This window comes from Lissotriton helveticus, chromosome 10 (genome assembly GCF_964261635.1).
Source record: "Lissotriton helveticus chromosome 10, aLisHel1.1, whole genome shotgun sequence".
Lineage (NCBI taxonomy): Eukaryota > Metazoa > Chordata > Amphibia > Caudata > Salamandridae > Lissotriton > Lissotriton helveticus.
In genome coordinates this window covers 130,598,408-130,622,081 of record NC_136071.1, presented here as the reverse complement: position 1 = coordinate 130,622,081, position 23,674 = coordinate 130,598,408, and the positions used below count along the sequence as shown (strand labels likewise).

General features: G+C 42.8%; 1 protein-coding gene across 1 annotated transcript; it reads right to left on the bottom strand.

The window, feature by feature from the left end:
• Positions 1-21,191: 21,191 nt before the first annotated feature.
• GPER1 (G protein-coupled estrogen receptor 1) lies at positions 21,192-22,418 on the bottom strand. Its single transcript, XM_078664193.1, has one exon. It carries the CDS (start codon positions 22,416-22,418, stop codon positions 21,327-21,329), a length of 1,092 nt encoding a protein of 363 aa, XP_078520319.1. The 3' UTR covers positions 21,192-21,326.
• Between the last annotated feature and the right edge of the window lie 1,256 nt (positions 22,419-23,674).

The window sequence follows — 23,674 nt, the reverse complement described above, 5'->3', positions numbered from 1 at the left end:
AGAATTTGTCAATATGGAGATGTCATACCATGTGACGATGTAGCCCTGAAGAATTGTTCCTGATTGTCATATGTGCCTAAACAGAGCCCAAGGTTATAGTTCCGGTGAGATGTGCAGTATTTCTATGTGTGTATCACCAATTTTTCTTTAGACTTGGCTAGTAAGAAGTATGGTCGCCCCCCCCTCTGTCTTTTTAGGTTCAGAAGGGGAAACAACCTTTACCACGCAGTCATTACATCGCGCTACCTTTACATAGCAGTCATTACATCGCAATATCCTTTACATCTCATGTCATTACAAAGCAGCCATTACATTGCATGTCACAACAACCATGTCATTATGTCCCTACAACGCAAGCATTACATTGCAAGTCATTACAACACATACCATTACAGCGCATAGTACCCTTACACGATCCAACACTTACCCCACTGTTGCACTCACTGGAGTTGTAAAGGTAATTTCTGAAAATGGGATGTAATGGCATGCTATGCAAAAGAATGCGTTTTAAAGGATGTTGCGATGTAAAAACTGCATTGTAAAGGCATGCATTGTAAATGTATGCGTTGTAACGTCATACATTCGTTCAGAAGAGAACAGCTGTCTGGTATCCAAGCGGGATCAGAGCTTAGACCTGTCACGTTTGATAACGTGGATTCTTGTATTAGGCAGATATCCCTCAGTAAAGGGACCAGAACCAGCCACTTTCCTGGGGCATTAAGGCCTCTAACACCAAAGCTCAGTGTCTTCACCATATGGGATAGAGCTGTAGTGAGTTGTGTCCCAGGCTATCTCACTATCAGGTTTATCCCTTAAGTGTAAAGTCCCAACAGTTGTGCCCCTGTTACAGTAATAAATTCTAAATCGAGTGTCCCTGCCCCAACAACAACATTACAATATATTGGCAATTACTCTCCACCCTCAGTCAGTGGAGTACCCATTTTTGTGGGTAGGGGCTGTCAACCCAGCCCAATGGGCCAATTACTATGTCCTTCTGCAGCAGATAATATCCTCTTCACTCCCATCTGCCACCCTGCAGCAACCCACGGTACCGTCTCCCCAACCCATGGGGGCCACCGCTAGACCAGAATTATTGTCATCTTCCATAGAGCCAACCTTATTTCAGCTTCTCGTGTTGGAGAAGGTCTCTGCCGTCTTCCCCCCTCTCCTGTGTCTCTCGCCTGCACTTTGTCAATATTTGCTATCCTCTCCTTCTGTATTTCTTCTTGCGAGGGCCAGAGAGAAGATTGTCTGATGGGGACTGTGGCCATCGTCCTCGTTCGCGACGTGCAGTCTTCAAGTTCCGCTGCTTGCATGTGTTCGGGTAAGAGACTTGTGGTGGGTCTGGCAAATCTAGAATTTCATGCACCTCTGATGAGGTGTGAACTGTGTGGGTCACACCAGCGATTGTGAAAGTATAGCTAAATGGATATCCCCAGCGGTATCATATGCCCTTCCCTGTGAGGTAGGCTGTGGCAGTAGAACATCATTGCCACCTCTGCAGTGTGATCCGGGGACAAGCCCTGATAAAAAAATATATTGAGGCCCCCTCAAAGGAGACCAGCCCAGACTCACAAGGCACTGTTTGAAGGGATGTATGACGTTACAACGCATGCTTTTACCATGCATGCTGTTACAACGCAAGTATTACAATGCAAACCTTTACAACGCATTACACTTGGGGGTGCTGGATAGTGAATAGTTTAATTTACTATTCCAACTCTAGTCCCCGTGGACACTAGGGAAGGTGTTGGATAGTAAATTAAAACTATTCCCTATCCTAGAGCGCCCCCCAGTGTAATGCGTTGTAAAGGTTTTCGTTGTAATACTTGCGTTGTAACAGCACTGCGTGGTAAAAGTTTCGTTGTAAAGGATGTTTCCCGTTTGAAGTGATGCTCACAGGTGTGGAAATCTGTCTCCTGGATTTAGAAGATTTCATGACCCGGTGAGTGTGGTCTAGATGGGCATGTTCCGTTTGCAAGGCCAGGCAGCATAAGGTGGAGGAGGTGGTTCATATAAACCTTCAGAATCCCTGCGTTGATCTTACTGGGTACTCTCTTGATGCGTAAGTTGGACCCATGTGATCTGGTTTCCAAATTCTCAATGTGTCCCTGTAGGTGTATGTTTTGGTCACGGACATCTATTACCTACTTTTGAAAAACCTCAAGTTCCTTCTCCCTGGATTCTCCTGCTGTTTTTAGTATGGAGACACAATAGCCCAGGTCTCCCAGGTCATGTTTTACCTCTTTTATTTCCTTGGCCATATCTTTCCTCAAAGCAGCAATGTCACTGCAAAGTTTGCCAAAGAGTTCTTCCATGCAGGTACGCATGAGAGGTGCCTCTGTTGCTGTCTGTGTTAAATTGTGTTGGGGGGCGGGCTCTGGCATATCTCAAATTTCTCCTCTTGTAGCACCTCTTGACCAAAGAACAAAACATTAGCTGGAAAAACACAACAGACAGGGGCAGGCAAACCCCCGTAGTATATGGCCAAAGCTTCCCCAGCTGCCCACATGAACTAGCATTAGCCACAGCTTCTGAGTAGAGCTTTGGGCACTCAATCAATCAATCATTCATTTGTAAAGCGCACTACATACCCGCGAGGGTCTCAAGGCGCTGGGGGGGACGCTACTGATCGAACAGCCAGGTCTTGAGTATCCTCCTGAAGGTCAGCAGGTCTTGGGTCTGTCGTAGGCTCAGTGGGAGGGTGTTCCATGTCTTGGTGGCAAGGTGGGAGAAGGATCTCCCACTGGTGGTTGTTCTTCGGATGCGTGGGACGGTGGCGAGTGAGAGGTCGGCGTAGCTTAGCTGGCGGTTGGGAATGTAGAAGGAGAGCCGTCTGTTGAGGTATGCCAGGCCGGTCTTGTGGAGTGCCTTGTGTGCGTGGGTGAGGAGCTTGAAGGGTATCCTCTTGTTGACGGGGAGCCAGTGCAGGTTTCTAAGGTGGGGGGTGATGTGGCCGTGGCGTGGTACGTCGAGGATCAGTCGTGCTGAGGTGTTTTGGATGCGTTGTTGTCGTTTGATGAGCTTGGTCAGGGCTCCCGCGTGGGGGGCACTCGCACTGATCCTTTTACAAATTAAGCACTGCCTGCCTCCATTGTTGCCCCCTCCCTGCTGCTAATACTTACCATCTACTCGCCTCCCCACCTGCCTTCTTTTTTCTTTCTTTCTTTCTTTATTTTTGCAGTGGCCCAGGAAGCAAATTGTCTTCAAGCCCGTCCGCCTTAACAACACTTTTGCACTTCTTCTATTTCCATTTTACTTACCAATTCATATCCATGGGTAAATTTAAAATGTGATGCTCACATCATTTTGTTTTCATTGTGCCTTTTTTATGTTAGCTTTCACTCTGCTGCACAGCATCTTGCCAATGCTTACTGTATGGCTAAAGGGCTCGACCTTTGGCCTTGCCACTCCTTGTTTCTCTGATGCTCTGACTCAAAGCCTTACAATGGAAAACAAGTCTTCAAAATGATTGCTGATGCCTCCCACCTTCAACTGCAGCCTCAAATGAATCCCTGCAAATTACACAACACATTAAGGTAAGGATCATCCTGTAATTTGCATTTTATATCATACGGTGTGACAGCTTTATACTGCACTGTGAAGCACTAATTTACCTTACACCTGCACTAAAGAAAGTATAGTCCAATATATGCTTGCTGTCATATAAATGTAAAAGATGCTTCTGAGTTGATTACAATGAATCAAAACTGGTCTGCAGGCCGCATGGCAGTGTTCAGTTTCAGTAGTATCACTTTCACATGGGATAACCATTGTGAACAGCAGAGGAGAATATTGATCGATATCCAGGGATTTATAAAAAAAGAGGCCAGGGTTAAAAGGATGAGAACAGTATCCTGCTCCCTTTTTATGAAGAATCCAGTGGTCGATGAAGTTAAACTTTCCCAGGTATTAATTAAACGTGTCAGACACGAAGACGGTCTGTGTGGGATCGGTCAAGATAATTCTTTTGCTACACACTAGTTTTTGTGTGGTTGCACCTAATATGTTCCTCTCACAACCCCTACTAGTAGTAGATAAATAGAATGCTATCCCCCTGCTAACCTTGTTTTTTTTTTGTTTTTTTTTATATATTTTTTTATTTAACAGTAGAACAAGAGGAGGCAGTACACATATCATGTATCATACAGTAGAATTCAAATCAGGGACAGGCGGGGGAATTATACGTACAAGTAGACACCGTAGAGAGCACATGGCTTAACGCGATTACGCAAATAAGAATAAGAGAAGCAAACAGTCTATCATTCGATCGAAAAACAATCCCACCCGCACTGTCCCTTCATCAAGGATATCGAATAAATAGAGCCAATGTAGACACCCGTTCAAAAAAGGATCCGTGAAAAAGAAACAGCCCACCTCTCGTAAAGGGGAAAAGGGAAAAAGAAAAGGGGCCATAGAACAAAACAAAGGCAAAATAAAAAAAACCTCCCCGAGCCCCCCACCCTGCACCCCTGCAATGGCTACGGCCTAACCCCACTAGCAGCGTGCCTGTCGCCCAAGAACTACCCTAAAGGAAGGGAAAAGAGAGAAAGCGGAGGAGGAAAAAGCAAACACACTCCCGGTCTCCCATACCCCCCGCCAGCAGCGACCACTCAGGAGCATAGTAGAATCAATGTCCAGCAAAATATACAAACCCATCGGGAAATACAGTCAATAACCACCCAACTCCCGCCGCATTAGAGGCACAACCCCGGCATTGTGTAAAGTTGTCGTATCAGATCCGAAGCGATCAAGCTCAGCCCTGGCCAGAGCCGTCTTTCATAAGAGTCTTTGTAACTGGAGCCGCCATCTTGATGAAAAAGGCAAAGTGTTCATAAAAGTTCAAGTCAGTGTAGAAGGATCGAAAACAGGATAAGAGTTCACAAAGTCCACCAATCGAACAAGGAAAAGTATCCAGGAACCACGGATGTTTCTTACAGTCGCTGAGGAACTTGTTACCACACAGAAAACCGTGTATAGGAGTAGCAGGAGGCGGCGGATTTGCGTAGGAGACGCTGGCAATAAACACGGCTGGCTTGTTGACAATGGAGGACCGCCAAGGTCCATTAAACCCGGGATCTGCACGGGGACCTCGATCTCAGATGCGCGGTGCAGGGCTGGTACCACAGCTAGCTGGATAGTCGATGAAGACTCGTCCTCCGGTCCCAGGATACCGTCCACTTTTACAAGCAGTGTCCGGAACGCAGCGATGGTGTACGAATGGAGCGCCCCAATGGCGGCCATGACGGCTGGCAGCGATGGCGTGCCCTCCGTCCGCTCCATCCACCTCTCAGTAGGCGACGGAGCAGGACTCGAACCCCGGAGGCCGGCTACTCCGGGGAACAGGCCGCACAAATCCGGTGGTAAACAATGGGCGCCCCTCGTCTGGCAGAACACACCGTCGCCGCTAGCGAGGGCCCCAGCCCGTCGACCCCGAGAGGGTAGCAAGGTCTCCGGGCACCGGACCCCCACCGCGGCAACTGGCGTGACACGCTGGTGTGTCTTCGGTGTAGACCGTGAGCAGGATCGTCACCAAAAGTCAACAATTCACGGCACACTCCGGGAGACCGGGCTCAGTCCAGGTCTCACGGCCGATGTTGATCAATTCCGACCCGGACAGACTAGAAATCGAGGCCCCGGCTTCCACACGTTGGAAGGCCGAGAATGGAAACACGGCGTATCTTCGTCTGTGGAAGAGGTAAAAAACTCAGGATTGCACCTTCAGAAGCAGAAAAACTTGACGAATACGGAGAGCTGGTGTGAGTCCAGGATTAAAGGCAGGATATTCGAGCTGCTGGCGGAGGTCGGCGGAGCCGGGAGCTTACGCGGCCATCTTGGTTGCTAGCGTGGCTCCTCCTCCCTGCTAACCTTGTTAACTACTAATGGACCTCCATGTTTATCTTTTTTCTCTGACCCAGTTTTCGCTTTACCACATATCCACATATACACACAAGCAGACACACAGTCACATACATCATACATGAGGGCAAACACACAGATGCACAAACATATACAGTTGCACACATAAACATGCACATCTACACAAACACACACTCACATAAATGCACACTTGTGCGCACACATATAAACACGCTTATGTGCACACACACTCATGTGCACACACAGGTTGTATGTCGTTACAACGTATTCCGTTGCAACGCATGCCTTTACCAGGCATGCGTTACAATGGAATGCTATTTCCACGCATACCCTTTACCACGCATACCTTTACAACGATTTTCGTTGTAAATTTATGCATGGTAAGGGCATACTCTTGGTAAAGGTTATACCCCTCCCCTGTGCCCTTACGTGACCCCCCCAGCCCCCAATCCTTCTTATAATTACCCCTGCCCAGAGCCCTCAATTCTTATATATATATATATATATATATTTTTTTTTAAATTCCCCTTACCTCTTCAAGACGTCTCCTCTCCTTCATCTTCCTTGTTGACATCGTACATCGTAAAGAGGAAGCGGAAGTTTCTTTCCGTTTCCTCTCAAACGACGCTGATTGTCTCCACTTCGCGACGTGACATCAGGTGCGTTTTTTTTGGGGGGGTTGACCCCCAATCCCCCTTTTTCTAATTTTAGCATTTACTACACATGCCTTTACTACGTATCTCGTAGGAAAGGTATGCGTGGTAAAGGCTTTCGTGGTAACCACGCATGCGTTGTAATGTATGCGTGGTTAAGGTTTGCGTGGAAACGGCTGCGTTGTAGTGGCCGTTTCCCTCACATACATAGCAGAGCCACGCACAATGCACACACGCAGACTCATCCTTGGACAGTTGTCCTCCCCTTGAAATCTTTTCTCAAGTGTGTACCCTCAGCACACATTTTACCGAAGGCAGGGCTCGCACGCCTTTGCATCCTAATATTTTATTTTGCACAAGAAGGACCAGTGACCTCATCTGCATGCGACTCTTAGTCCATTTGGTACATTTTCACGCAGGGCGGCTCAAAGCCTACTAAATATTGAACAATATGGTGTATGCTTTACAGATAACAGTAGCAGTTTTTGATTCCATCCCCTGTATCAACCAAAAGTGATGGAGTTACTGCTTCCTCCTTGAAACAACACAGACCCATTTAACATACTTCTGCTTTTTTATAATTGGGGGTTTTCTGTCCTAGGATAAACTCTTCAAGCAAGACCCAATAATCTACACAACTAGGGTTTTAATCTTATTAAAAAAAGCTTTGCCGAGACTGTAATTGAATTTATCTCTTCTTGGAAACCCTAATCAAAGGCACTGGGTGTAGATTAAGTCCAAGTGTAAAGAGGTTATCAGATTGCCCAACCGGCAGAACAAAGGTAATTGCTGAAAATGAGCTTCATGTTCTTTAACTCAGCACGTGCATTACAGTATGTTCAACTCCTAACGTGGCGCCATGTAATCAGGCACCTGGTTTGTTTAATTAAAGGTCTGTGCAGTGTCCAGTATTTGTCTCTCTAATGGCTGCATCTGTCTTCGTTTTTGCATTGTCTGTGTGTACTTTTAAGTCGATTGCTGAACAACCAGGAATGCTTGCAGTGCATTAAAATAGCCTCGAGTATCTACTATTCACCTTATTTATTTATTTAACTTATTTATTTTGTAGTTTTGTATAGTTAAGGGCTTCTCCTTACTGCAAAGGTGTCCAACGTACGTCTAGGAAGGAAGAATACATGCCATATTTCAAGATACTCATGTACGATAAATCTAGATACTTGTCGGCCTGTTGACAACTTCATTTTGTAATATGTCTAGTAGTACTTAAATAATAGTACTAATGTACTATTGTTGTATGGCGTTTTAGGATCCGAGCGAAATTTCCTGATTCATGCCCTTATATAGGTACAATTCACATTTCCCTTAATATAGACATAGAAATCATACTCATATTTAGATATAGCCCATGCAGTCCAAATACAGGCATGGCAACTTCCACCCGTACCAAAAACGTCACAACGATTTCTTGGAAAATCGGCTTAAGCAGTCAGGGACCTCCCCTTGCTTGAATATTGATTTGTCCAAGAACTCATGGAGTTTACAAAGAATTACCATTCCCTTGGGGTTCTTTACTGACGTTATTATGCCCGACTTTACGTCAAACTAGGCACCTTCAAGGTATAAATATGCCTTCACTTGCTCTAGCAAGACACGGTAGTTCGGAGCAGTTCGACTATCTACTTGCCCGACGCAGCTCGCTACAGCAAGTGCCGAAGGAAGCCGACCCTCCAGCTCACGCACTGATCGAGAAGCTGTCCTTTCTCTCGCTGAGAATCCAGCTCCAGTGTTTCCAAGCTCCCCTCGTGGGGTGTTGGGAAATCGAGTCCCGAGACAGAGATACCAGACCTCCTTCATTCTAAACTAAGGTATGGAGCTGATTACACCCTAAGAGAAATCTTGGACAGATTCTTGGCAAAGAAAACTAAACCTATGCTACACCATAATTACTTCTTCCCTCGTACTAGACTTAGGTTAGGTACATTGGGGTAGGCGTATTTTAGAAGCACCTGTTGAGTACTTTTAGCCTTTGTTATTTATGTATGTATTTATATATGGTTTAGAAACCATACAATGCTTTTACAGTATTATTTTATAATTCTATTCTCGCTGTACGCATTATACTTCGCAGCCTGCATTACGATTGTAGCAGTTCACTTTACTTGCATGAGAAAGAAGACTGTTCAATAAATCCTTTTTATTGAAAACGCCAGTCTCTCTATTTCTCTGCACCTCTGATGAAACGAAGCATGCACGATTGACTAAAATATTTATCCATTGTTTCCACGACTCTGAAGAAACGTTTATTCTTGGGGAAACAAAGTTGTCATGTTTATGCGGTTGTCAGAAACTAATCCCTTCTTGTGAATTCGAGAAAGTTTCTAGTGACCTCTGAGCTAGCTCGTACTCACTGTTAAGTTTAGTTTATTCGATAGAGACCTAGTCGACCTTAGTCCTACGTCTAAACTATAGGATATACTATTCCAATGCGCAAAGCCTATTGGGAATATAGGAACTACACTACACTATAAAATGCTATTCAAAAACCTATGTGCAGTGGTTCTACCTCCGCCTCTCTTATCTTTTTATGTGTGAAGACCTCCGCCTCAACTGTGGAGTTTCCGTACACTTAAATATACCTTTAAGTAATATATGTGGGAGGGACAGAGGAAATTGGGTGGAAAATGGGTGTTATTTAGTTCTAAAGGGGAGGGGTGAAAGAAGCAGTAATGAGGGATTAAGGCAGGATAAGGGATGGATTTTTGTAGGTATGTGCACCAGCCCACAAAAGACTTGGGGCCAGATGTACAACCCTTTTATTAAGCGCCTCACAATTTGCGACTCATTGCGAGTCGCAAACTGCGAGGCGCTAAATGAAATGTACAACAGTGTTATTACACTGTTTTGTGATTCCCAATGGGGTCGCAAATTGCGAGGCTCATTAATATTAATGAGCCTCTCGCAATTTGCGAGCCCATTGGAAATGCCAGCCCTCCCAGGGATGGTGGGCTGCTGGGCTCAGCAGACCACCATGTCTGGGACTGCATTTTAATAAAGCAGCTTTTATGCAGCCCGTTTTCCTTAAAGGAACATCCAATGCATTTAAAAGAAAAAGGAAATGAAACAATGTTGTTTAATTTTTTAAGGGCAGACAGTAGTCCCTAGGGCCACTGCCTGCCCTTAAAAAATAATTTTAGAGACAGTCACAAAGTGGAAGGGGTCCCCTGGGAACCCTTCCAAGTTGCGACTGCATTACCACCCTCTTGAAGAGGGTGGTAATTTGAGAGTGTTTTGCGACCGCAATTGCTGTCACAAAACATTCACACATAGCGATGCGGAAGCAATTAGGAAGGGAATGCCCCGCAATTCCTAAATAGCGAGCCACAAATAAATTGTGACTTGCTATTTAGGAATTGTACATGGCCAACAGTGATTTTGCATGTGCAAACGGGTTCACACACCTGTTTGCGCATGCAAAATCACGTCGTACATCTGGCCCTAATCCCTTTCCCATTCACAAACTGCCCTTATAAAGTTACTGCAGTCAAAACGATCCTAAATCAGTTGTAAATGTAGTCCAGCTCAGAGCTGCAAGTCCAGCCCAATCCATGGTCATTCTCAGATACGCAATGCCCTTTCATACTAAAAAATTGAGGTAGGGAATTAAAATAAATCCCACAGTTAAATTATTTAAAGTAGTTAAAAATATAAATACTTTAAATTTAATCTAAAAAAGTGTCTAAAAGTTAAACATATTTTCTATTTTATTTTAACATTTTATTAACCTTTGCTTGCCTTTAAATGTAAATAATCAAACATTCGTTTTATTAAAATATAACTAAACTACTTTTAATTATTACATATCCCCTTTAATAATTAGCTATCCATTATAAAGCTGTATTTTTTTATTCAAACCTCAGAAAAACATTTCTAATTAAATATAATGTATTCTAAATAATTACATTTTACATTTAAATTACGCTGCAGCCTTTTTATGTTAAAATTATGTTTTTTTATTAACTATTAACAGGTTTTGAAATCTTATCCTGCTAAAACAGTTGTAATAGTAGAAAACAACAGTGTAATATTAAAGTAACTTGTTTGCATAGCATTGCATGGCTTTGTAAAGAAATGTAACGCAAGGTGGCTGCTTGCGCTGCATTAGGTTACACTTCAACTGAGGAGACATTCCGCGGGTGGAGCATGCATCCACCGATGGATTTTGGCATTTTTCCAGATTTACAGAGGCTTTTAAACCTCGGATTGCATCAAAAGGCTAGGTCTTCTCAAGTGAGGCATAATGAGGAGAAATATTTTTATTTTTTATCTTTTATTTATGTGTGCTGCTCACATGGAAAGAGGAAAGTGCTTCCACGGACCGTTTTGTGCAGGACGGTGTCCCTTTCTGCACAAAAACAATCCTTCCTGCAACAAAGGCACCCTTTCACTATGGTGCAATGGTGCCTGCATTTGTGCTAGGCAGCACACAGTTTATATAAATATGTAGCATTTTTACTCCATTTCATACAGCACAACACAGCGCAGCAACTTTGCTTGCTGCTCCCCGCTGGGTGTAAGTTCAGTAAATTTGCCCCTTAGTATCTAACCGTTCTATGGCAATTCCTGGAGTTACTGAGGGTGGAAAAAACATACAGTGCAGCATGTTTTTCCTGGCTGCTTTAATGGTTCAGTGTGATGCCGATGAATTCCCAGCTAAACATGATTATCCTGCCAAAACCCTTCAAACGAGTGTAACTTGAATAAAATGTTCATTTGCTATACTAAGTTGGATTAAGCAAAGCTGCTTTGAAGATCACTGTTCTGACAAAATGACTCTACTACGGCTCTCATTCTGAGTCTTCTAGTAATGCCAGCTCAGGTGCATAAAAGGCTTTGCCTGATGGGATTTGCCAAGCTGTGCACAAATTGTATTCTGTCCCAGCAGTATTTGCCCCATCTGGAAATTACAAATGAGATTTGTATTTTTGAAAACATTTTAAGATTCAGAGTTTTGCTTGTTGAAGGGGGGGGGGGAAATGCAATTGTCCCCTCTAAGGACACGCAGAAATCTTAACGTGGAGGTGATACCCGAGTGGCCAAAAACTGCAACCTGTGGCTTATTTTGTTTGCAAAATCAGTGGGAGGAACAAGTTGGTTTGTTGGGGCTCCTGTTTCCTGATTTCTGTCATATTTCCATTACATTAATAGTGAATAATAGATTATTTGCTATTACAGCTGAGGTAAGCAAAAATGCTTTTAAATGTATGTTGTGTGCGGCTTGTGTTTGTTTATGTTAGAGAGGGAGTGTGTAAGTGTGAATCTGTGTGTGTATGTATAGGCATGTATAGGCATGTCTGTGTGAGTGAAATTAAAGGTCAAAGGGCATGTGACGTCACATCTGTTACCCCCAGGCATTTTGGTGAATTGACGTTCATGTTTTTTTCATGAAGGCGTATTTACTTTTTAGAAGAGTGTGACTGATTACCACCAGTAGTGGCTGGCAGGGAACATTGGTTAGAGGGAGGGCCAGCGTCAGGGGGAAAAAAGAAAAAATAAAATAACACTTAGCCAATCACAATGCTGCAATGCAGAACAAATGGGGACATGGAGCCTGTGCATGTTTCCCTCCCAAGCTGTGTGTTACAGCCTAGTGGGGAATATGCAAAGTGCGCATGACTGTCTGGCCGGCCGGACCCAGCCGGCTAAACTTTCATGCGCACTTGGAGCCCGCAAACCACTCCTCTCCCTATGCCCCAGCCCCGCACCACCCCAACCGAGCCGTGAACCTATGAAAAATAAAATTATAGTAACGACGAGGATCATTTTATTTTTCCTGCTCTGCACTGAGAGCAGTGGGGTGACACTCCTCCGCCTTAGCAGAGGAGCCGCCCCTGTGTACCACCACATGTTTTCCTGTGTAGGTAGATGTGGCTACGTAAACCACAGACGTTTCTCCACAGAATTCTTGAGTTTGATTGATGGATGGTTCTTGCCATGTCAGAACTTCTGTCAAAAACCGTGCATGAACGTGATTGATTGAAGGTGAGGTCATCTGTGCTGAACTGATGAGAGGATGTGGCGTGGCCAAATATGTGTTTGACCTCCATGATTCTGTGAGTGGATAGACATGTGATTTGTCGAAGATTCCACACTTACCGATCTGTAAGCAGTTCTCCATGATTTCACGTGCCAAATTATCAGTGATAAGTAATTTGTAACACATCACTCAATCCTATGAGATCAGCACCAACTCTACCGCCCAGCTGTTTATTAAAAGGGGTTTGTTTCAACTTGAACTTCTTTATCTGCCCTGCTTTTAGCTCTCCATATAATTCATCTAACATCCGTAAAGATTTTCTTTTTTGTTCCCTTCTCATTTTTGTTGTTGATAATACCTAGATCTACATTTTAAGTCTCACCTACAGACAACTTCAGCTGCTTGTTGCAGAAGATCCAAAACAATATATTTAGAGGCTTTGGGTCACCCCACTGGCTTTCTTGTCAATCTCACTTGCTTGCTTCTTATTCAGTGTTTACATCCTCTTCTCATGTTCCCCCTTCCAGTAGAGCACAGCCGTTTAACAGTGCTTCTGATTGGATGAATTGCATGCCTCCACTGTTTACTATCAACTACTCTTTCATTGTCTTTCAGCACTACACCCTTCTCTATTATATTTTATTTAATTTACTTTACTTTATTTTATATTATTTTATTTTATTATTAAATCTGTGATGGTTCTGCAACTGCTCACTGCTGCTGAACTGCTCACTTCTTATCACGCTCCTGCGCTATATATTTCGAAATGTTAAATGGATGAATGATACACTAATAATGCCAAAATAGCCAGTAGTGCATCATGACACATAAGCTCACAATACCTTTCTTTATTAAAAAAAACATTCCAAGATGGCCATCTATAGGTCCACCTAAATCGTCACTCACTTTGAAATTGTTCAGTGAAGACAAAAAGCCATTTATTTTCAAAGGTGAGACCTATTGGTTTTCCCAATGCGTGTATTTTCTTTTTTTTTTGCATATTCTCTGCATTCATGATTAGTTGCCTCTTGATTTGTGATGGCCTTATGGGTGGTCAGCAATTGTCTAAATGTTTATTACTTAATCCTTAAAAAGGAGATACTTTTATTACCTGATTGCTATGCAATTTGTCAGCCATTATTCTTTTTCAAATCTTTCATAGTTTCTAGCTCAACCACATAAGGTCTTGGGTTTACTCTCAACTGTTGCGCATCTTTGCATGATTAAAATGCATCTGTCACTTTTATTTTGTCATTTATCAACAGTTATGACATATTCTGCTTTTCCATTTGCTAAATCTTTTATACAACCTTAGTTTTGTTTCCGTCTAAGCTATTGTTCTTTCCCTATACGGGTCTGCCTCAATCCATTCTAATATCTTTCTGGATTAGTCTTCTCACAGAATAACATATTCTCTTTGGTCTCAACTATTAGTCCCACATCTCTCTTATTTGTTAGCTGGCTTGTTTTACTTCTGCTTTTCATGTGTATTTTTTTACTGATGTATTGTCTTTCCCCTCAGTGTCTCGTATATTCACTTGACCTGTACTGCTTGTATTTTCTGCCTCAGCACCCTATGGATCTTTACATGTTATGACGGAGGTACCACACCGAGCTGAGGTGTAAACGTGAGAAGTGTAATGTGAAGAAGACTATGGTAAGCAATGCTAGATGCACCGGTCGCAGAGGCTCGCGACCTGACCATTGGAACCATGCGACTATCACAGTAAGCATCACATCTCTATCATATGGGAACATGTACAATGGCACAAGGAAAATAAATATGATGTGCATGCCACATACATATCACATTCACCCCCTTATTATTAAAACTTAAAAACTGTATAACTGAGAAAACTAGCAGAACATTGTAAAATATCATAAACGGATCTAGTAGACCATTTGAATGACAGCCCGGCAAATTTCAGGAAAAGGAACCGTTTTACGTAAGTATTAGGCAAAGTCCATCAGATATGAGGCTGGTTTGGTCACCCTTTAAGTACCACTGATAAGTTCTTACCAATACTTTCATTCAGGGTCGAATCTTCTCATCTTGATCTCTCACACACATGACCATCACCTGCTCCACCAACATCGTCCACCAGAATCGTGTCATGTTGAGACCCCGAAGAAGAACAGCCGAAATCATGACTTCTCCAACCATACCACATGAGATGAGAATTCACTCCAGAACTCACACCAAACAGACTGCAAGATGAGATCACCACTCCTCCCTAAGGCAGCTTTGCTTTTGCTTCTTGACCTACCATCCTCTACCCTAATAGATCCCTTCTCAACAGATATCACATGGAAAGGCTCAGAAAAAGCTTAGCCTGACCCTGGTGAACTAGACCAGGACGCCTGATCCTAATTAGGTCACCCTCTTTAAAGTCACGTAATTTGGTATGGTGAATTAAGATGCACCTTCTGTTTCTTTGAGAGTCTTTCATCATCCTTTTAAATTCAGCCATATCAACCAGGTCTTGATTAGGGCAAAATTGAAGAATTAACTCAGGGACACGTTTTATGACCGGTTCTTTCAAGCACAAGAGTCTGAATGCACTAATACTAGTTGTAGAATGAGTTTTATGTGGTAACTCCAATATCTGACCCTCAGAGTGTGTTCAACATGCAGTCCAGCAGTGACAGCTAGTAAATGTTGATTCACTCAGTGAACCTTTTGATCTAAGGACAATAGAGAGCCATTCTCTGATGCTGTATGCCATAATTACATAGATACTAGACACCATTGCCTGAAACAATGACCTTGGGATATCCTTTAATGACACAAACCTCCTCAAAAATCTTGATCAAGTTTCAAGTGGACAAAAGTGTAGTGGACCCATTTAGAATTCTAATCTATCAAAATAAAAATGTATTCACTGCCATGTGGTGAACATCTTGGGCCCACAAAGGTGATGACCACCTTCCCCAAGGCCACCAATGGAAAATCAACAGGGAGTAATTGTCTGTTCCTCGTAACCAAAGATGTATCTACACATTGACGACTGCCACACACTCCAGTTCGTAATTCTACAGACGTCTCTAAACATGGCCATCAATAATATTTCTTGCGCTGTTTTTTAGTAGCAGTCATGCCTTGATGACCCTCATAAGCCAAAGCATTCAACCTAGCATGCAAACTGGTTAGGTACTGTCACAATGTCACTTTCTATGAATTCTCCTTAAATACTTCGAAAAACATGTACTTTGCATGTTTCCAGCTCTCCATCAAGACTTCTTTCCTTGGGCCACCCTTTGAAAAAAAACGTTTTAACTTCCCAAAGATTGTGTCCTCCAACAGGCAACTTTCCCATTCGTCCTTAGTAACCACCTTACCAGAATGTTTGACCAAATCTAATCACCCCATCAAACATGCATTGTCCTTAAAAACACCCTCCTCCATAGAATCCTCCAACAGCATCTGCAACAGGAAATCTGCTCTCTTCTTAGTTGCTAAATGGAGTATCTCAAAATTAAACCCCTGCATCTTAAATAATAATATAATCAACCTCAGATAAGCCTTTCTCATTCTTTTTTCTCCCCAAAAAATAAAAAAAGACTTGTGGTCAGTGTAGTGACCCAGAGTCACAGTCAGCAGTCTAGTGTTTCTGTATGCCCTACACTAAACACCCACCCACCACTGATGTCACTGGCCAGGTGACACAGCTTTAATAAAAGGGGCCGAGCCCATGTGCTCTGGGCCAGTTCTACCATGTAACACATGGTGTCTGCGTCAGTCCTTTCCAGCACTGGGGGCCCAGGACCCCCAACATTACAGTCAGTACAAAGCAAATAAACATTTTTCCCCACACATATAATAGATTGATGAACTGTCCAAACACAGGCTAAAGCTTCTTTTTCAATGGTAATATGATGTAGCTCTGATTGTTCAAGACACCCCCATGCAAAGTCCATCATTCTTTCATGCCCATTCCTTATTTGGCTAAACTCTGCACCAATACCATATGAATAAGCATCCATGGACATCGCACACACATCCACATCCATATATAGTTGTAAGGCTCCTGCCTCTATAATCAACTACTTGGTATTCACAAAAGAACCACATTTCTACATCAGTCCAAATAAAACTTACAGACTTCCTTAGTAATTTCTTGAGTGATTCAGTAAAGATTGCAAATCGGTTAACAAATTGTGCATAACATTCTCACATACTAAGAAATGACCTACCTGATCTGTATTAGTGGGCTGAGGAGCTTCTAATATACCTCTTGCTCTATCACCTTTGGGTTTAATACCGAAAATGACCCAAATATTTAGGATTTTGTTTCCATTTCTCCCTCTTCACTGTTGTTCTATGCTCCTGTAGGATTTCTAAAACTAGAGTAAGAATCTGATTGTATTCACTGACTGTACATGCATGTAATAAAATGTCATTCTGAAATGCATGGATATTTTTGATTACCTTAAGGATATTCATTTTTGAAATACGGATGCCATGGCAAGCACGAATGGGCTTACCACCCCATTTGGACCCATCACTTGTTGTGTGTTAGATGTAATGCCCTATGTGATTAAGGGTATGAATGACGTGGGTCTGTTGCACACTGTGCCACTAAGAAGAGTCCCAATTAGGGCAAAACTGGTCTTGTTTGCTTGTGTTCCAGTTCGTGGAGGACCTGACTTGGCAGTTCCGGCTGAACGACTACTATTGGAGCAGGACCAAGGCTGATTTGCATATGGCTGTGTGAGATCTGAGGTGGCATGGTGTGCAAAATAATGATGGTTTGGAATGCTACCCTGAGCTATTGCCAGTGCTTAGATAAATTGCAAGCATTTGTCCCATCAACTTTTGTGCACTTGATGTAATGCCAAAAGTGGGCAAAGGTATGTCCTGATATGGGTCTCATACTCATTGTGCTACTGGAACTAAACTACACCTGACTGAAGGTTGCTTGTGTTCCAGTTCAGATAGGACGTGGCTTGGCATTTCGGACTGCAATGTTCCTATTGGAGCAGGGTCGAGACTGATTTGCATATGGCTGTGTCTGATCTTAAGTGGCATGGACGGCAAAATAACTTTGAGTTTGAATGCTACTCCAAGCTATTGTCACTGGTTAGCCAAATTGGAAGCATTTCTTTCATCACCTTTTGTGTGTTTGATGTTGTGTCTAGCCTGTATGAGTACATGCATGGTGTGTGTGAGAGGGCCAGGGCAACAGAGGTGCATGTGTGACAAATGTTCGATGGTCCTCGCCTTGCCTTTGTACAAGATGGATGTGAGAGTTGCTTTCCCAGACAGTGGAAGTGGTTCACATTCTGAAAGCTAGAGGGAGGAGGCCTAGACACTGAAGTGAGAGGAGTGGAGAAATGGGTTATTTTATAAATTAGATTAGTTATTTTGGTTAGCAAGGAGTTACTGATTAGTCTCCCTGAACACTGTCATTTGGTGGATCGTAGCAGAGCGGAGTGGTACAGCAAACTCTATTGTGAAAGGTTAAGGGAAACCTTTAACTGAGACCTGCCCTTTTTTCTTCAGTTTGGGTGAAGACAGCGAGGTGCAGAAATCTCACATCTGTTTTAGCCTCTGTTGTGGGTGCTTCAGGTTGGAGACTATTCTCATGTGAGAAGCATCAATCTACACAAAGCCTGTGTCTAAGGAGCAATTTGAAAAGGACACTTGAAAGGAGAACCACCTCAAACCAATTCTACAGGTGCAGACAGTGGATACACATCTTCGACTGAATTATGGTGTTTAAGTATGAGACACCACCACCCCACTTGATATCCAGTGCTAACCACTCTATAGCCAAGTAAAGGAGTGTTCTGCAGAGTAACTGGAAGCCGGCTGTGCAACCCAGACTAATGTCTGCCTGACAACCAGCATCCCAGAGGTAATGGGAAAACACCTGGGTCTGAATCTCATACTGGAAAACCCGTGTACATGTTCTGAAGCACCTAGGAGCCTGCCTGCCTTCTGAAAGAGAGAATGAGCCTGGCAACCCTGTAGTAGGAGTATGTGTCCAGGAGGAGGGAGGTGAATTAGGTCCCAGATGTCTGTGGAGCATCCATACGAGAAGACTGAGGAGAGAGATCTTGTCAGCAGTGTTGATTGCACCATAATCTATTAGTGCTAGATCCTGGTGGGAACTGCAACCCAGTGACTGCAATTTATGAGGCTGTGATTATGTGTCAGATTCAGACTGTGTATGGTCCAGCTGCCAGCCGAATATTCTGAATATCAATATTCTGACTGGGCATGCCTTCTCGCGTTGTGATCAGCCTGTGCGTGGCTGCTAAAGCCAAAAGCTTGTATTTGATCTGTGCAAGGCTGCAACTACTTGGTGTTGTGATCAGATTGTGTGTGGCGGTGACTGTCCAGAATAACAAGCCTATGGGACAGTAGGAACAGCCAGCTCACATGTGGGGTTGTCACCAAGACTCCCACTCCACGAACACTTACCACTGGCCCGTCTGGGTCTGCTTTAAGCCAGAACAACCATCTTCACTTGTGCTAGGTGCCTTATAGGGTGTAGGCCTGGTGGATGAATCAGGCAACTCAGAAGGGCTACCAGCTGGTGTACAACCTTTCCTGCATGAGGGTATGAGTGCTCCCAAAAGACGGGTGGTGGAACAGATCCAATGGGACTGTTGAACTACTGAGTGGTTAGGCTGTAAGCTGTTAAAACTGGGTGAACATTTTTGGGTGTGATCGAAACTAAACCTGAGCTTTAATGTGCTAATAACTGATATCCCATAGTTGGAGGTGCCACCTAGTCCAGGGGGGAGAACCTGGATCACGGATGAGCTAGGGAGAAAGCAGGGGAAGACGCAATGCTGATTGAATAGTATCCAGTGGCACTAAATTGTAGTAGGGTGTAATATTATACTCTATTGTGTATTAAAATATGCTTTTTATACAGATAAGCTGGACATTATTTTACTGAGTTGTTGTATGGTTGTTGAGCACTTAGCATGAGCACTCCTTCACTACCTCCTTGAAAAACCTGTGATTGATCACTACCACTCAGAGCTAAGAGCCAACTGCGGAAGGGGTAGTACTTGGCCCTGGTTGCAGAGTCATAGTAGGACACACTCTGGGACACAAGAGACAACTGACACCTCAACAACGAAGGTTGAGGCCCAGCAGCCCGTGTTTGCCCCATGGGCCTTTAACCGGGTCCAACATGAGCATATCAAGCAATTTGGCACAGTTCAAAGAGGATTTCTTTGTTCCATCTGGAGGCCAAGGACCAAGTTGAAAGGTTTAATAAAGTTAATGGAGATATCATTCTGGTGACCTACAATAGTGTCATGTTTTGGAGGAAGATTCTCCAGGAAATGTTGGTATACTGTCCGACTTGACATCTGGTTCCTGGGTATTTACTGTTCCAAATATTGTACAATGTATGCCTAGATCAAAGTTGTATCTTTGGCAGTTAAAGAACAAACACAAGACTACAGAGGAGGCTGATCAAATTGCTGCCCATAAACGGCTGGTGGAATCTAAGGAAGATGGAGCAACAGAATGTTAGGTCTATGGGAACATTGACAAAAGTGGATTTTTGGGTTGGACAGTTGATAAGAGTATGGAAGCCATGCGGGCTAAGGTCGACCCTCAACAACTAGTCATGCAGGTTCTTAAAAGAGCTGTCATACTAAATGGTGGAAAGATGTATAATTTGGAAACAGTCTCCTTGTCCCGGGGTGGAGGAGGAGGGTGGGAAGAATGTGTTTTTGGATGTAGAGGTTCCAGTGGAAGGTAGCATGTGGATGGCGCCGTAGAGTAAGTGTGAAAGATATTGTGAGTATGTCAATTGGAGTAAGTAATGGGAATGAGTTCTGGAGGAGAGGTTGTTGTTGCGACAGGGAATGCTGTAGCTTACTGAGTTCCTGAGAAATACAATTATTTTTAGTGCAATACAGATATTAGGTATTTTTGTTTCTGGCTGTTGTCAGTCTATATGTTTGTTGGTGGGCATATTTTGGTAGTGTGTGCTGTTGGTGTGTGGACATGCATGTATTGGCTTTATTTGGTTAGTACGTGTTGTCTGTGGGATTATCTTTTATTTTACGTGAGGGAGGTGTGTGGTAGTGTGCTTGGTATCAAGTGCTTTGAAATATTTGGAGCGGGGATATGAATCAGGAGTGCAGTGATTCATACACTGAGGTTGTATTGCTCTCTCTGCTTATCGCTTACGATAACAAAACCAATATAACATTGCTTATTTATCGTTTGCCTCTTCTCTTGTGACAAAACTGTATTAAAATTTTCTGAAACAAAGCCTTTGGAGTAATTCTCTCAATGCAAGCCACATAACTAGTTCTATGTTCTTTTTGATCAGCCAATTTTGAAGGAATAGTCTATCTTCCACACATTTTGCCAAGACACCATGAGTACTGTACACATTTATTTTTTCAAGCACTGAGGAATCTGAAGATTTTTCACAGCAGTATCTGTACGACCAATACAAGAAGAATATTCAAAATATATTTATTCTTTCGTATTTGACTGCTTAGAATAGCCTGTGCAACAATACAAATGTTTTTACCTGAAAATTATTCATTCTGTCCAGTCACATTAAGAAGAATCAATCTTGCACCAAACATAAGCAATGAAGTGGTATGATATCCTTCATAAACACCAACCTACTTTTAGAGTGAAGTTATCTCACAACATTACTTAACAACATCCTCTTTGAAGTTCTTGTGCTTTTCACAGCAAAAAGAAACATGTTTGTGCACTTTACGTCAGCGACCAAGTTACAGGATATACAATGCATATGTGGATCCCAAGTTAACTGTTCAAATGTTTCTGAAATAAAACTTTTTAGTTAGTTACCATACTTTATTTCAGATAGTTCAACGTTCTCAGAGATAGCTGATTTCTCCCCGATAGGGCAGAAGTAATTGAAAGCTACTACTCTTCTTTTTTGTTTAATGTACAGTCGAAGTTTGTCTCTAAAGGTTTCTCCTAAGAAACTGTAAATGATTGGGTTCAGGCAGCTGTTGGAGAAGGCGGCTAAGTTCACAATATGCCCCATCAAGGGGTGGTGGTGCCTGAAAGATTGGTTGCTTGCATAGGTTGTCTGATCACTCTGTTGAAGGAGCCCAACACTAATAAAAACATTTTCAGGGAGCCAGCATATGAAAAATACAAGAACTACCACAAAAATCATCCGGAGAGCCTTCTGTCGCCGAGGACGAAGGCTCTGGTGCTTGTGTGCCCGAACCAGCACCCGAACAATGAGTGAGTAACACAGCCCGATGATGACGAATGGAATGATGAAGCCAATGGTGATTTCAAGCCACTGGATCTCTTTGACATCTGCAAAACAAAAATGAACATCCCCAGTGTGCTGTACTTGCACAGCAGTAAATGGTACCAGTGTGGCTGAGATTGATGCCATCCATATAAGGCCACAGTTCAATCGTGCGTGCTGCATAGTTCGAAACACGTTGGACTTCATGACTTTTGCAAGAGCGATGTATCGGTCGAAACTCATCCACGTCAGAAAGAAAACACTACTGTACATGTTGATCTGAAGGAACAAGGACATAAAAGTGCATAGAATTGTGATGTCATAGTATTTCTTATTGAGGTTGAACACCTCGATTATTGAGTCAGCAACTAGGATGAGGTCAGCTACCGCCAGGTTAATGAAGTACAGATCTGGTATTGTCATTTTTTCCCGAAAGCGAATGTTCACAACCAAAATCAACATATTCCCAAATATACCAACTGGGAACAGCAAAATAGTGTAGAGGCAGGAGAGGATGAGACTGATGACATAGTGCTTGTTGACATCAGATCTGCTGTTTTCCAAGCCGAACGGTGTGCTTTCATTGAACAGTTGGGATCCATTGAGCTCAGAAGAGGAGAGGTTATAGAGAACAGATGTTTCTCCTCTAGTGTAAACTTCCATTTTGGGAAATCACAGCGGAAAAGGGAGCCTTTATATGCTTCAGTTGATTTGGAGTGCCAACTTGGGATTTTCTAGCGTTGCTACGAGTTCTGTTCAAATATTTTCTTCTCTAACTAGTTATGTACATTTTGAAATAAATGTAGCTCAGCATCAAACTGTCCAAGCGTCTAGGACAGTGATGAAAAATCTGAAATGATGCCAAGAAAGATTCGCAAAAGCACCTTTTTTAGCTGCAGGTTGTAAATACTTGTCGCTGGAGTTGGCTACTGTAGCTCAAAATTTGAGACGGCAATTCACAAGTTGCTGTTTTCTTACCATGTTGATTCCCTTGATGTGTTCTCTTTTGGTTCATGAAATGCCTTTGTTAGAATTTCTGATAGTAATATTTTCATGGTTTTCCTCATTCCACAGTAGACTCAAATTACACAGTGCTGTGTCGATGCTGTCACCTCTTTGGTCATGTAGATCCTTAGATCTGTAATGAAAAGATAAAGAAAAGTAAGACTTATTGATTAAACTTTATTACGCTCTCTGAGCTGGGTTACTCCCATATGATATAGACAGATTATCTGTGCTGTGTCATGCTACTTTTTTTATTGCTTTTTGGCACATCCCATTTTGGAAAAATGATGTGAAATAGTTTTTTTATTCAGCGGCAGCTGCTTTGGTATTCATATCTAAGTTAGTCCCAAGCTTATGGTCAAACTCATGGAATGTAAGTATCTATTTATCAGTGATTACATAAGGATTTGTGCATAGTCAAATATCAACCACAAGGAGATAATAATTTCTTAGTGACTTCATATACAAATAGAGCAAGATTTGAGTGGTCTCAATTAACCAGAACCCCATAAACAATACTTATCCATGCACTTTTTTAAAAAACCTTTATTTATGCATATTGTAACATAACAAAGTGCTTGGTAACTGTTGCCATTAACACAGTCAAAGGAGAAACTTAGGCGTGCAACCGCCCATCTAGTACATCAGAGTAATCTTCTCAGCTAACAAGCCATGGTGGAAAATACGGACATTGTGGATTTAAACAAAAATGTACTTGATAGTATTGGTTCATTTATTTAGGTGAGGTTCTGTATCCCCCTTAGGACGATTCCCCTGATCTGAATCTGCATCCACAGCATTATATTCCTCAAAGGATTCCAACATCGCTCCCAAGCTCCCAAATCCTCTGCAACTTTGCCATCAGAATGAGAGAGCTTCATATGCTGTTCCTCAGCAACACCCCATTCCAACAC

Bases quoted from the DNA above. Each gene is read 5' to 3' on its own strand.
- GPER1 (XM_078664193.1), bottom strand. From the start codon at position 22,418: ATGGAAGTTTACACTAGAGGAGAAACATCTGTTCTCTATAACCTCTCC.